Source organism: Ambystoma mexicanum, chromosome 13, assembly GCF_040938575.1.
Source record: "Ambystoma mexicanum isolate Mex_15411 chromosome 13, UKY_AmexF1_1, whole genome shotgun sequence".
NCBI classification, from domain to species: Eukaryota; Metazoa; Chordata; class Amphibia; order Caudata; family Ambystomatidae; genus Ambystoma; species Ambystoma mexicanum.
Genome location: NC_090938.1, coordinates 445,647,354 through 445,661,570, shown reverse-complemented (window position 1 = coordinate 445,661,570; position 14,217 = coordinate 445,647,354). Strand labels below are relative to the sequence as shown.

The 14,217-nt window shown below is 42.9% G+C and overlaps 1 protein-coding gene across 1 annotated transcript in view; it reads right to left on the bottom strand.

The window, feature by feature from the left end:
• Positions 1–14,217, bottom strand: part of LOC138521324 (mucin-13-like) — a 757,642-nt gene that overhangs the window by 199,886 nt on the left and 543,539 nt on the right. Inside the window, exon 8 of the mRNA XM_069634079.1 lies at positions 6,128–6,170. Coding sequence (XP_069490180.1) covers positions 6,128–6,170 — 43 coding nt within the window. The remainder of the gene's footprint in view (positions 1–6,127; positions 6,171–14,217) is intronic.

Here is a 14,217-nt window from a genome sequence, read left to right as displayed (position 1 = left end):
AGCCAAGGGTTTTTACGCTTTTGGCTATGGGAATGGAATGACCATCGATGGTGATGTTATTATAGGTAAGGTCAAGTTTAGTTAGAGTGTTGAGGTAGCCGACGATTAGGAGCTCTGTCTTCTCATCATTCAGGCAGAGACCATGGGAGGCCATCCATGCCTGAATGATGGAGAATATTTTGTTGATCCGGGCGGAGTCTTCTTGGTAATTACCAGAGATAGTGAGGAGTATCTGGGTGTCATCTGCGTAGTTTGTGTAGGTGACACCCAGACGGTCCAGTTGGTCAAATAGAGGCTTTGTAAATATGTTGTACAAAGTGGGGGATACACAGGAACCTTGTGGGACCCCGCATGTGATGGGGATGGGGTCTGCTGCAGCTGTAGTGGAAAAGACTCGTATGGTTCTGTTTGCCAGGAAGGATTGTATCCATGTGATGGCAGGGGAGGAGAAGTGGGCTGCGGTGGCAAGGTGATTACAGAGGACTTCATGGCTGACCAGGTCAAAGGCCGCTGAGAGGTCTAGGAGGAGTAGGATTGCGGCATTGCCTTTGTCTTTAATTTCATCAATCTGGCTTTTGAGATCAACAAGGGCGGTTTCAGTTCTGTGTTGAGGTCTGAAGCCAGATTGACGTATTCCTAGCAGTTGGTTGGATTCTAGGTATTCCTGAATTTGGATGTAGGCGACTCTGTCCAGGATTTTCAGTAGGAAGGGGACTGTGGTGATGGGCCTGTAGTTTGTGGGTGTGGCCGGGTTGAGGGATTGTTTTTTCAGGAGAGGGAGAACCCATGATTGTTTTAAGTTGCTGGGGATAGAGCTATTGGTGAAGGATAGGTTGATGAGTTTGGTGATGAAGGGGGAGAGCTCTCTGGCTGCATCTTTTATGATCTGAGCCGGGCAGCTGTCTCCTTCACAGTTAGAGGGTTTCAGGGAGGTGATGATTTTATGAACTTCCGGGATGGTGACTTTTTTGAACGAAAAGCCTGCGCTAGTGTTGTTAGGTGTGGGTAGGCTAAGGTTGGTGACATTATTGTTGAAGAGTTGTTGCCGTTTGTTTTCGATTTTAGTTTGGAGTCCTAAAATTGTATTGTTGAGGGCGTTCTGGATGTTGGTGCACCAGGATTTGTCTTTCAGGCAGGTTTCCGGAGGTGAAATAGGGTTTTCTAGTTCCTTCAGAATTTTGAATAATTCTTTAGTGGAGGATCCTGCCTGGGTGATCCTGGTGTTGTATGTATCTTTTTTGGTCCGGATTATCTGGCTTTTGTAAAGTGAGGATAAGTTAGTGAGGTTGGATTTGTTTTCCGCAGTGGGGTTAGTCTTCCAGGTGTGGTGAGCCTTAGCTTTCCCTTTCCTGAGTAGTTTGAGCTCAGGGGTGTACCACGAGTTCAGATGAGCTTTGGGTTTAACTTTGCGTATTTTCAAGGGGGCAACGGTGTCCATTGCTCTGGCCATGGAATCATTGAAGGTGTCGATCAGCAGGTTTAAGTCAGCGTTAGCTGGGAGAGCATTGAGGGTAGGTAAGACCAGTGGTAGTAGGGCTTCAGCAGTGATGTTGCGTTTATTCCTGGTGGGGCATGCTGGTGCCATGGGGTGCTTATTGGGCAGTACCTGATTGGTGTTAACCTCAAGGGGGATCATGTGGTGATCGGTCCATGCCAGAGGTTGGGGGTCTTTGCAGGTTGTGTTGCAATTGTGGGTTGCTACCCAATCAAGGGTTCTGCCTTTTTGGTGGGTGGGGAGTACAATGAGTTGAGTGTACTTTGAAAAAAATAGGCATTAACATGGCCACCGACAGTCAATGGGTGGGAAACTAACCAAACAACACCAACAAGCTGTGTGTCCCTCCTCATATGTTATGTCTCCCTATCTGTACTCTAATGGAATAGTTTTGGGTTATAGGTGGCACAAGCACAACCTAATAGCCAAAACTAAAAAGCAGACAATATTGCCCTATGCAACCCTTCCAACATGGCCCCATTGAACACATTTGTAAGCTGAATGCCGCAGTCCAGCATTTTTATTCCTCCACCAATAGCATTCTGAAAAATGTAGTCTTGGGTCACATCAATTGAATGTTATTTTTACTTAAAGTACAGTACAAATAAAGCACAACTAAGTAAAAACAATGCCCACGACTGGAAAGGGGTGTCCTGGTCTCATCGGACAGGCTTACCAGTTGCCTTAGAGGAGAACAGAAATGGCGGCTATGAGACAAGCTTTATTGAAGCAGGAAAGGATTCCTGACCTCAGACTAGCTCCGCTTCAAGGACTCACTCTCCTTAAAAAGGCTGCTTACTGTACAGTACGTGCCCGACAACATGTAATTAAGATTGCACACAGGTACATAAGATGAGCTCTTAGTGTTCGCATCATTAAATTGCAATTCTCTTTTGCTTTTTGAATTTTTTGTGCACAGGCAGCTTATTGTTTTAATTGAACGTGTTTTTATGTTCAGTACTTTTTTTACTTATTATTTTTTGTTTCAGGCAATTAATAAGGCAAAACTAAAGCATGTAGAGAGAAGGAGGTGGCCTGAAGAGGAAGAGTGGGCACGAAGATACACCCACGTGTAGTTTACGTTCCACTCCCCACCACCAGCCATGAAGATAGCCATGGGCTGCTCTGCCCTCTACCCTCCCATCACCACCCAACCCATGCTTGCCCATTTAAGACTACTGTGTCCCACGCATGGGTCCCATGCAAGGTGTGTAAAATAAATTGTAGTTGGTTATTTATAACACGCTTAATACCCAGAGGATTCTAAGCACGGATCCGGGGATCGAACCTCTGTTGCTCTGCATCGTCTTACCCTGCTGTAGAGTCTTGTGAGCATATGAGCCAGTGGACACAGCCGGCAGTGAGAGCTAGAAAGGGATCCTTGAAGTCTTGCCAGGTGTCCCCTCCTGTTTTCTCTTTCCCACCTCTCTGATGTCACAGTAATCTCCCTGACTCTGTCCCATTTCTACTCCCACCTTCTGTTCCTGCATAGTGAGGATCAGGCAAACCGGATCCTGCCTCATCTGGCTCTTTAAAAGCTGGCACTCTGTCTTTGCCACAAACCTCCTTTCTCTCCCTGATGTAATGCTTCCTCCTCCATTGTACCACCTTCAATACCACCTCAACATCGGGGTAACTATTCCTCTACCTCTTCCATATAACTATTTCCCCCTGATATTACCTACTCTTTGTCACTCCTAGACTCAGATGTTATCACATCCTCCCTTAGGAACTTAGGTCTTACCTCCTCCTCCTGTGCCCTGATTTCTACAACCTCCTCTCGACTACCACACTCCGTTCCTTGAGTTATTACCTCATACAAAATCTCCTCAGATTTCACCACCCACTCCTGTCTTCTCTCACCCTCAGATATTACCATCTCCTTCTTCGCCCTCTCAACTCTTGCCAACTCCCACTATCCTCTCTCAGTCTCTGAGGTTACCACCTCCTCTTTCACCCTCTCAACACCCATCCTATCCCCCTGCACTCCTTCACCCTATTAGCTCTCACAGGTCCTCCCGCACCTCCCTTCTGCCATCTCACTGTCTCTACTGTGTCGTCTCTCTACTTTTCTCATCTTCCACTTTCCAGCCTTCGCTAAACATGAGCCTCCTTCAACCCACATAGAGAAAATGGGGCTAATTGTTTTTTACAATGTGTTCCCTCCTCCCCCTGGATGTTTTGGTGAGGGTCTACGCCTGTGATTTGTTATTGGGCGAGGGCTCTGATTGGTGGGTCTCTCTATGTGCACCTGGGTCTGCCTCGGTTTCTCTGAGTTTAACTAACCGTCTAATAGTGCTGCTCACCATCTTGTAAGGCTGTTTTCCCTCTGCGGGCATCCCTGGTGCGGTCTGTGCTGACATGAAGGCTTTGGTGTTTCCAGTGTGTGAATTAGAAGCTGTAAAGACACTAGTTAAGCCTTTAAAGCAGTTTGTTTCACATATCACACTGGGAATGTGAGGAAATTGCAACATGGTATCCCCCGCGTGAGAATCTCTTGTTGGGGTAGAGTGCCTTGGAAGCATGTTTCTCACCATAAGCCCTCTTCATTCCGGATGTTGCACATTGGTAACATTGTGTCGACAGGGGAGTACAACACGTCCCCTACCAACCTTCTAAACTCTTTTGATCAGTTGGGTGAAGTTTCATTAGTAACAAAACTATCGCTACCAACGACAAGTGCAGAGGAAATACTTCTTTTAAAGGAAAAGCTATGTATTCATTGGTAGAGGTTTTGGGTCTGCGCAAAAGATGCTTTAGGCTCTCACAATAGGGAAGTGGATGACCAATACTGCCCTGCATGGTCTCACAAGGGGTTTGGGCAGGACCTATTCTTCCTAGGCCGATCTGCCCTACTGCCCTGGTGGGGTGGTGAGAGTCCATACCCTGGAGAATGGCCTGCAATGTGGCACTCGGATTGTCCCCTGCCATGTGATAGAGACCAAGGTAGGGGGGGCAGGGGATGCTGCCCATACCATCCCTTGGACCAACATCCACAGGCTTGGGGTGGCACCTGACCCCCTGAATCACCACCTTGGCAGTCCCAATAATCAGTCAGTGGATTTGATCAAAGGCTCCAATCACCTCAGCGCAGGCCTCAACAGTTGTGATTCTATGCAACAGATACATAACAATTGAACACTCCAGGCCGGCATCACAACATAAGAACAGACAGGACTAATACTAGTCTCACAGTTGTGTTATTATGCAGCAAATTACAATTGAAAACACCATGTCACTCCAGTCAGAGAATAACCTTGTAAACACTGCAAAGTCACAGATGTAGCAGCATGTCACAGTCAGCATAAATCATTGCATGTCATAGTACAATATGTGTACTGTATATCACACAGTACAATACGAAAGAGCACACCTTAGCAAATTAAAACATTGTGAAGTTTCCATGTGCCTATGTACTGCGGACCGGCCTACAGGAAACTCTGGCGGTTTCCTGATGGGCCTCTGCATAATGGGTCTCATCTTTTATTTTCAAATGTTTTCATGAGACAGGGTTTGGGCTTGCTCACACTGTGTAATATGAGGCCACTTTGAAAAACATTTTCAGGGCCTCTTTTGATCCCCAGTTTATAGGATGGGTAGCCAAGCAAACCCCCCCTTCATTTACCAAGCCTCCTCACTGGGACATTTAGATTGAGAGAAATGTCTCCCTGGGATACGAAAAATGCAGGTCCCCCCATTTCTCCTTTGTGCAATGGGTAGGAGAGAGCAGTCTGATGCCTCACACTATCCTGCACAGGTGATGTGCCCAGTGTTGCCTCCTCTGTCTATGGCAGTCAGGGAAGAGAACAGGATTTTCCAGCATTTTCAAGACGATCAGGGGTGGATTCTCACAGGTACCGCCTTGGAATGATAGGACACTATTGGCAATGTTATGGTGTATTTGTCTGTTTCAACATCATAATATTGATTCTATTCAGTGTGTATTACCTTGTTTGACAACTTTGAGCTGCAGCTTCACGGGCATGCAAATGAGAGCGGTCTGATTTCTTGAGAATGTATGAAAGGTGTTGGGAAGAGAAGTTAAAGTGCAAACGGGGAGCGTAGCAAGAATTATGACGTGGAAGAATATATATATATATATATACATACATATATATATATATATATATATATATATATATATATATATATATATATATATATATATATATATATATATATATATATTTAACCATGGCAGATCTACATTAACACGCCCTGTAACAGCCAATAGGGCAGGCTTTGCAAATCTAGAGAATAAGTCCTCTGAGGGTCTTTCAAAGAAATCATACCCCTACATTTAAAAATCCAGAGTTATTGCCTTTCCCAAACTGGTTTTCTTTTTTCTACCATCTTCCCTTGCTTCTTCGACGCTAATCTAACCCCCTCTAAAACCGCACATCCCTATCAGTTTACGTACAATTTCAGTTTGTTCTTCTTACCAAATATCGTCCTATCACTTCATACAAAATGCTATTTTTTTCTGTCAAAGACCAAAACTTTAGATTTTGTCAAACTTTAAGATCATGTGGATAAACTACAATTGGAACATTTCGAACATGCACAGTTACCCCACAAATTATAGAGTGTGCTTTATAATATAAAATATTACAACACCTGGGCAGGACTTACTTTACACACTTCTTATCCTCCAGTTTGTAGCCACTCGCACACGCTAAAAAGAAGAGCAGATACAAAATTAGAATTCATGGTCTTGCATTTGTATTGTGTTCATTCAATTTGAAATTAATTAAGCGCTTTATACCAAAGCACTGCACAAAAATCACTTACAGTACAATAAAATGCGAACAATAACAACAGAAAGAGAAAGAAGATTTAAGAATGAAGAAGACGGTTCTTAAGGGCAGAATGGAATATAGAATAAGAGGTAATCGAGCAAAGAGGAAAAGGAAGGGCGTTCCATTGAAGAGGGGCCAGCAAAGAAAAACAATGAAAACGAGACTGAGCACAAGGAGGACGAGGAACAGATAACAGAAACAGAAACAGTGGTTGAGAGTGCAAGGAACGTGAAGGAACATAGAAAGAGACCAGAGATGAGAGATATGAAGGCACAAGACCATAAAGAGATTTAAAAACCAAACAAAGAAAATTAAATTTAAGACAAGAATGGAATGACAGCCATCCAAACAAAAGCAATGCAGAAGAAATAGAGTCACGAGGCATAAGCAAACATAATCGAATAGACGAGTTAAAGTCAGATTTAAGAGGGGTCAACATCAAGTACAAAGAGGGTATAAGAGCAGTAGAACAGACAAGAAAAAATAAGAGAAGCAATCAGGAGTTTAGTTGCTTTTAATGTAAGAAAAGCCCTTGCTTTCCGAATATTATACAGCTGGAATTGACAGGAACGTGAAAGTAAAGAAACATGACAAGAAAAAGAAAGATCAGAATCAAAATAAAGACCAAAATTATGAGCAGTACGAGAAATGGGAAAGTAACAAGGTAGGAAAAGAAACTTGAGACAGGAGAAGGGGGAGGGATAGTAGTTGCAGCAAAAAAGAGGTATTCAGTCTTAGCAGAATCCAGTACCAAAAACAGATCAGTCAAGAGCAGCGAGGGTGAGGCGAGCTACATCAGATGATTAAATTGACTCCCTCTGGATGGACACAGGTCACCAACAATTGGTCCACATGGCTGTGATTAGCTTAGAAGACATGCTGCTTGCCATGACTGACATTATAACCCCAGGGATTCTTCAAAACCGTTTCAGACATGGGACTGAAACCATCAACTTCACTATAAACACGCTGAATAATTATTTCACAGATCCAGACGTGCCTAGACCATGCCAGCAATCCACGAGTAAAACAATAGTACAGTGTTCTGTGCACAAAACGCATGCTCACACTGCCACGTGGCTCTTCAGATTGCAAGGGGAAAAGAGTTGCAAAGGGAAGGGAGAGTCACGAGACAAAATCTGTTTAGAGCAAGTGTGTCCTGGAATGCCTTAGGGAATCTCAGCTAATCAGGCTCATGGCCAGGATGAGTCCAGAGAGGTTTGCGCATGGAGGAGTCATGAGTAATTAATGTTCTACTACCAAATATCTTACATCTGCAATGGCCAGAGGCCAGCAGGTTTTGAAGGGGTTAGGTGTCTGAACAGAAGATATTAAGGGTTGGTAATTGAGTCAGGTATAAGACCATACTAGAATTTGGGGGCCAGACAGGGGATCTTAAGATTAATGGAGGGACTTTAACACCAGTATGATATGGTTGGAGTACTGTAGGCCAAAGTTAACCAGGCTTCAACATTCTGGATCCCCTGAATATTTTGTATGGTTTTTCTAAGGAGCCCTCTATATGCCAAATTCCAGTAGTCCAGCCAAGACAGGGTGATAGTGAGAACCAGTGTCAATTTATGTGGGGTCAGGAGAAAGTGTAAAATACCCCTCGGGAACCATACATGGTGGAATGCGATTTTCACAAGCATCCTAATTTAGGCAATGAAAGAGAGATAAATCTTAAGAGTAACATCCACGTTCCTGAGCTGAAACTTGGGCACAGGGGGAGACCCAGTTTGGGGAGCCATGCAAACATTAAAGAACTTGTGGCCGAGGTTCGAACTAAATGTGTCTCTTTTATGCTCTACCAACCAGCAATTAAGAATTCTTTATTGGTTACTGACCCTCACATATCTTGCACTGTGTCCATGCTGTGTAAATGTGAATGGCGTGAGTGATGGGTGGGTAGGTAAAAAGCATACTTTTAACCTGATGCAGTATCCCTCTGTACTTTTTGCTGGAGGTCTTAGGTTATTGGGCTTTATTTTTCCTCCCAGCCAGGCTTAATCCAAGGCCTGGCTGAGACGGTAGATGGTTTTTTGTGTACTCTGCCTTAAAGGTCCTTAGGACACCTACGGAAGGGGTAGCCCAAAGGTACCCCACAGTATCCCAAAGTGGGTACTTCCTGTCCATGTTAGTCAACTGGCTAGACCTGCTGTATGTTTTTCATTTGTGCAAAATGGACCATTCCAGGAAGGACCCTTCCTATAGCTTGAGATGTGATATCCAACTCCTTCCCATTCCAATTCTGAGACCCTTCCTATACCATGAGACTTGATATCTCAATGCTTCTAACCATTTTACCTGACTGGGACCTTTATGACCCCCCTTCTCCATTTAAACAATAAATGCAGATTGCCTTTGTTTGCCTTGAAGACCTGGGATGAGGGGGTCACATGAGTATCTCTTGTCCCCCATTGTGTTTGTGGAAGGATGTGGCCATCTTTGGCCACTGGATTCCTGTATCCCAGGATGGGGATATCTTCCCTTTGTTTATGAGAGCCCAGCCTGAGTGCCTGTGTGTGATTGGAGGGATGGACTGCTATTGGCTGACCACACCTCTGTTAGAACAATGTTTAGTTGTCGATTGGATTTTATGTTAATTCAATACCCCCTGAGAGGGATAAAAGGAAACCGCCTTAACCACTCACCCTGTCTGCTCCTAAAACTCTGTGCCTGCACTCCCAGATTGCCTGCTGCTTGAGGAAGGGCAAAGTACTGCACCAACATCATTTGATGCTCCACACAATCCGATGACAAAACTCTGCATCCCAGAAGATTAGAAGGAACCTACTGCTGCGATCCTTCCCATGGATCCAGTAGGGACAACTGGATCACAGCTCCTGCTCGAAGGCCCGTCTCCCTGATGTGCCTGACACTGACTGCGTCACCAGATCCAGAGTGGGAGTCCCTCCTCTTACAGAAGCCTGAAGATTTTTCCTGACATTTTGACCTTATTGTCTTCATCCCAGTATATTAGACAAGCACCCTGGTTCCATCGACCACATTTGGGGAGCTCCAGTGGGCATATGCTGTCCATTGTCCTGCACTGCCAATCTCGTATTCTGGTCATTCGTCCGTAGCTGGCTCCTCTACAATGTCACTTGCTATGCCAATCTTCAATAAAAGCCCTTTCCTGTTGTCTTTACAAGCCATTCCCAGCCTCAGACGCTGAATCCTGTGCCCTAGGATGATGGAGGAAAGCTGTCGCTGACCACCGCTGATTGCAGCTTCCTCACCTTCCAGCTCCTCTGGCTTGGTCTTTGACCCTCGAACCAGCGAATCATCAATAATTGCTCTTCCCAATGGTCTTGGTGTCAATGCTCCAACGAGTCATTGCTAGAATCCTCTGTGGTTGCCAAACAGTGTGTACAGTTACCCCTATGGAAATTGCAAAACCACCTGCTGCAGAAGTGCTTTTAGGATGAGGCTATTGGTCTCCCAACTATCCAGCGCTGAAGGGGAGTCCTTTCTTGGCTTGAAACCTCATCTCTGGGTCCCTTCTAAGTCAGCAATAGTCTTCTGTGGCGTAAATTCAACTGGAACTCCAGAAACAGCTCGTTTGGACAATTTCAAAAAAGGTAACTCTTTTCTGGAATAGATAGGGTAAGTGTTTTACATATCTATGATTTCATTTTCTGTTCTAGGAAAGACTCTTCATTGAACTTTTGAAAACTCTTTTGAAACTATTTCTACTTACCGGTTCCAGTGTTGCATGAATTTCAAGAGGTTTGTTGACCTGTAAGTGTAGTGTTTTATCTCCTGCCTTTGCTTATGTAAAGATATTTTTTATAAAAATATAGTGAGTAGAAATGTCCTTCATCAGGTATTTGTGCAAGGTGTATACTGTTCTTGTTAACCACCCTGCCCCACTCTTCCCCCGAGAATTAAGCCTGGGCTGCTCTGTCACAACTGCTACTTTGAGAGCCTCGTAAAGCTTGAAGAAAGCCTTTGTACCTAAATAAAGAAGACATGCTTAAAGACCCAGGCCACAGTGCTTATGGTAAATCTACGTAACAGCATGAGTAGATGTTTTATATTTAATGTTTAAATGGAGTGTAAAATGTGGAGTTCCATCTTTCGAGGAAATTATTGGTAGAGGAAGTATGTCTTGCTGATGAAGCATCTCGATGACCAGTTGTTTGTTGACACTAACCCTCTGGGTTTTTCTGCGACATGTGGTTTGATTTTCTTCTTTTCTACGCTTAGTGTAATTGGTCTCAAATTTGCACAGTTACATTGATCATTGCTTTTATATTTAAGTGTACAATCCTGAATATGCAGGTGTTCTTGTTGGCGCTGCGGATGGTTGAGAAGGTAGCCTGGCTCCATGTGAACATCTAAGGGTCATTTGTGGCCATATTTGATTGTAGGCTGATGGATTTTGAGGCTCTCTGAGATGTATCTGGCTGAAAATTCGGAGACGAAAGATCTTTTTTCTTTAAAATAAATGCTGTCTTTATTAGCATTTGAAAACATTAAGCACAGGGTGTTTTGCAGTTAGGAGTAATAACATTCAATAGATTTATTTTAAATGACAAAGCTGTTCCCACTATTACCCCATTAAACACAAAAAGCAGGTCATGTTTCATTCTCTGCACCCCGCCACATCAATCACGAGTCAATTGGATGGCCGGAAGAACCTCTAGATATGTAATTAATCTCAACTGCTCCAAAATTGAGGATGGCATGAATTCTGCAACAGCGCTAACCAATCATTTGCCAGGATCCTATTTGCAAGTATTTGACCAAGTCTTGGTTGCCATCATAGAGTGTTCAGCCACTTTCCCTCCATAAAACCAGACAAATACTCCCAACAATAAAATAGTGAGCAACAATACAATTAAAATATTTTTTAAACAATGGACATCTGGTTGCCAGCCCCTTGATTCCATCAACAGATAAGTTAGGATCAGTGGTATCAGCAGTGCATTGTCAAAGGAAGGAACTCATTTGCTATAACTGCCTTATCTGACAAGGAACTTTAAGGTAAACATACGTTTATTAATTTGCATGTCATACAAAATACAAGTTTCGATGCATGGTATTAGTCTAACTAAATAATTAAAGATATATGCTACGTTGGCACAAGACATTAGCTTTTGAAGTCTCAGACTTCTTCATCAGATGATGGTCACAGATTGATTCACTCGGCTACCAAATCTGATGTAGAAGTCTATGGGACTTTGAAAGCTAATGCAAACATTTTTAGATAGTCTAATAAAAGGTGTCAGAACTTGGCGTTTTGGTGATTATACAAGTCCACTAGAACATCATCAAACCTTTCTTTTTCCCCCAGGAAATTCTAGGAACAAAGTAGTACAGTTTTCAAAAGATATCTGCTTTAGAGTTAAATATGTTTTTACTCTCCCCCAAAAATTCAACCGTGAATAGGATTTACATATTTCTTTAAAATTAGGTACTACAATATTTCAACTTGAAATTCTTAATTGGAGGTTTACTGCTAGTCACCAGCATTAGATCATACATGTGATTGTCACACTTTTGTCAGGATCAGTTTTTAATGTTGTCTGTTCAGAAAAACATTAAACATGCTTACAATAAACAGTATTCAGACACTTATGGTTGGGGAACAAAGGTTACCTATTGGTCCATTTGTATGGTGGATTGTTAGGCGTTGCATCACTTAAGTGAGGGTTGATCATTCTGACCCACTAGAAGAGTTCAGCAAAGAAAATAAATAGTGTCTTCAGTTAACAGAGCAATACGTAGGTCTATTGTTTTCTCAGTGTGACAATAGAGGGATGTTCAGATTTAATTTCATGCCCATACGTATCCTATGGGGCCATGCTCATTACCCATGAGGACACGAAGAAGGAAGTTGCGGGGATGTCAGTCAATAATCTGACCAGTGTAACCCAAGATAACACAACAATATATACCTAAACTGTGAGGTGAGGCTGTGGGACCAAGGAATGATTGAAGGTTAAGCAACTGTCATTCTTAAGATCAACCAGGAAAAATAATGATGTTTTTTCAAATGAAGGGTAATCAGAAGACCCATAAATGAAAATAATTATGAGAGAGACATGAAGTCTCATTCAAGTAATAGTAACACAAATCTATGCTCATATGTTGTGCTTGATGCTAGATTCTCCCTCTTATAAGCACTGTAATAAATAATAGGTGTTATTAACACATTTAATGGCACATCACTCATAGGCCTTGCAATGATAAGGAGCTGTATCTGCCCTATAGCTCATGTTTGTGATTAGGGAGTAGGGTACAAACAAGTTTTAGCTTCTCTCGTGCTGGACTGAGAGGATGAAGCCCAGTGCATTAAATCTTGGACTAAGAAAACAACATTATTGCTTTCCAGAATTAAAATATGGATAGCTCAGAAGGAGTTATTCGACCAGATCATTTAACAGATGCTATTTTTGATACCATGATAAGCTTCCTTTCCCAGGGCAGCAGTAATCGGCTTTATAGAATATTGGATGCATCAGCAAATCTCATAGGAAGGTTCAGTTAGAATGCACTCTCGGGTTGCCAATGTCTGAAGTTGAATCAAAGTTTCTTTTTTTTCTTTTTTATTGCTTAAAACAGTTTAATACAAAAACGTTTAGCGAAAGACAACAAATCCATACCTCAATCCCGCCCCCCACTCATATCAAATTGTCTTCTTTTTGTCCAAAGAAAAAGAAAAGCCTTAAGAACGCTTCTCAGACTTTGGGCCAATACAGTCTTCCAGAAATTTGATTGTAGAAATTGACAAATTAATTTTATCCCCTTTTAAGAGCCAGCCCCACCACTCTACAGACATTAGGGAGGGGGTGGATTCCACAATTGTCGAAAAATGAAGGGACCTCAGTTCTGTTAGGCCAGGACATCGAGTACACAGATGCTGAAGTGTTTCCTGGACATCTGGCTCCTTACAGAATCCGCACTGAGAGAATTCCGAATGATGTCCTGTTCTTACCATGATGATTTCCATTGTCGGATATGAATTGAATCTGACCTTGATCAGCTGGGCTCTGAAGTACCGGTCAGGAAAAATGTTTATGTAGTCCGGGGTGTGCCTATATATCTTACCTCCTGAGCTAAGTGGCTAAACAAGTTTGTTAGCTTCTTTGCAGGTCTTAATCCAGTCTCTTTCCCATAACCTTTTCTTAACTTTTGCTGGGTTAGTTAAATGTCCTTCTACTGGGGACCCCAGATCTTCTAGAAGTAATTTCCATGCTTGATCCCACGACAACACCACCTTGCTGTTTTTCGACATTATTTCACTTTTTATTAGCTCTGCGGGGAATTAGGGTCAGAGTAATTGCCAAACAGATTCAACATTTTCCACTCTACACATCCCTTCAATGAGATCAGCCCCATCTCTCTTCTGACAATCTGTATTGGGACTGACTTTGGTAGACACAGCACTGTTTTCCAAAAGACCCTTCAAGTAGCGGCAACTGTCTCGCAGGAATGGTTAACAAGGCATCCGCCCTGTAAGTCAATGTAGGCGCTACTTTAGCCATATAAAATTCAATCAGAGGTGTTAAGGAAAAGCCATCGAATCTCTGCATCAGGATTTTGGATTGGGATGACAGGGCACTCATTTTTTTCTCCAGAATTTGGGATGTTTTCGCGTTCACCAGGTTATTACATATTGGCACTCAGATATTTGAAGGTGTCTACAACTTTGATTTTCTGACTTCCAAGATGCCAAGAAAATGAGAGTTTGGCTTTTCCTCCGTTCTTTTGCATCACAAGTATCTTGGTTTTCTTTAAATTTATTTGAAGGCGGTTCTGCTTGGTGTATTCAATCTGCTTGTTTAATTGCCTCTGTAACCCTATTGGCATTGAGTCAATCAGAGCCAAATCGTCCACGTACAAGCACCGATTTACCTCTGCTCCTCCAATTCTTGGTGGAAAACACCTGATGTTAGCCAAAGGGGGCCCCAA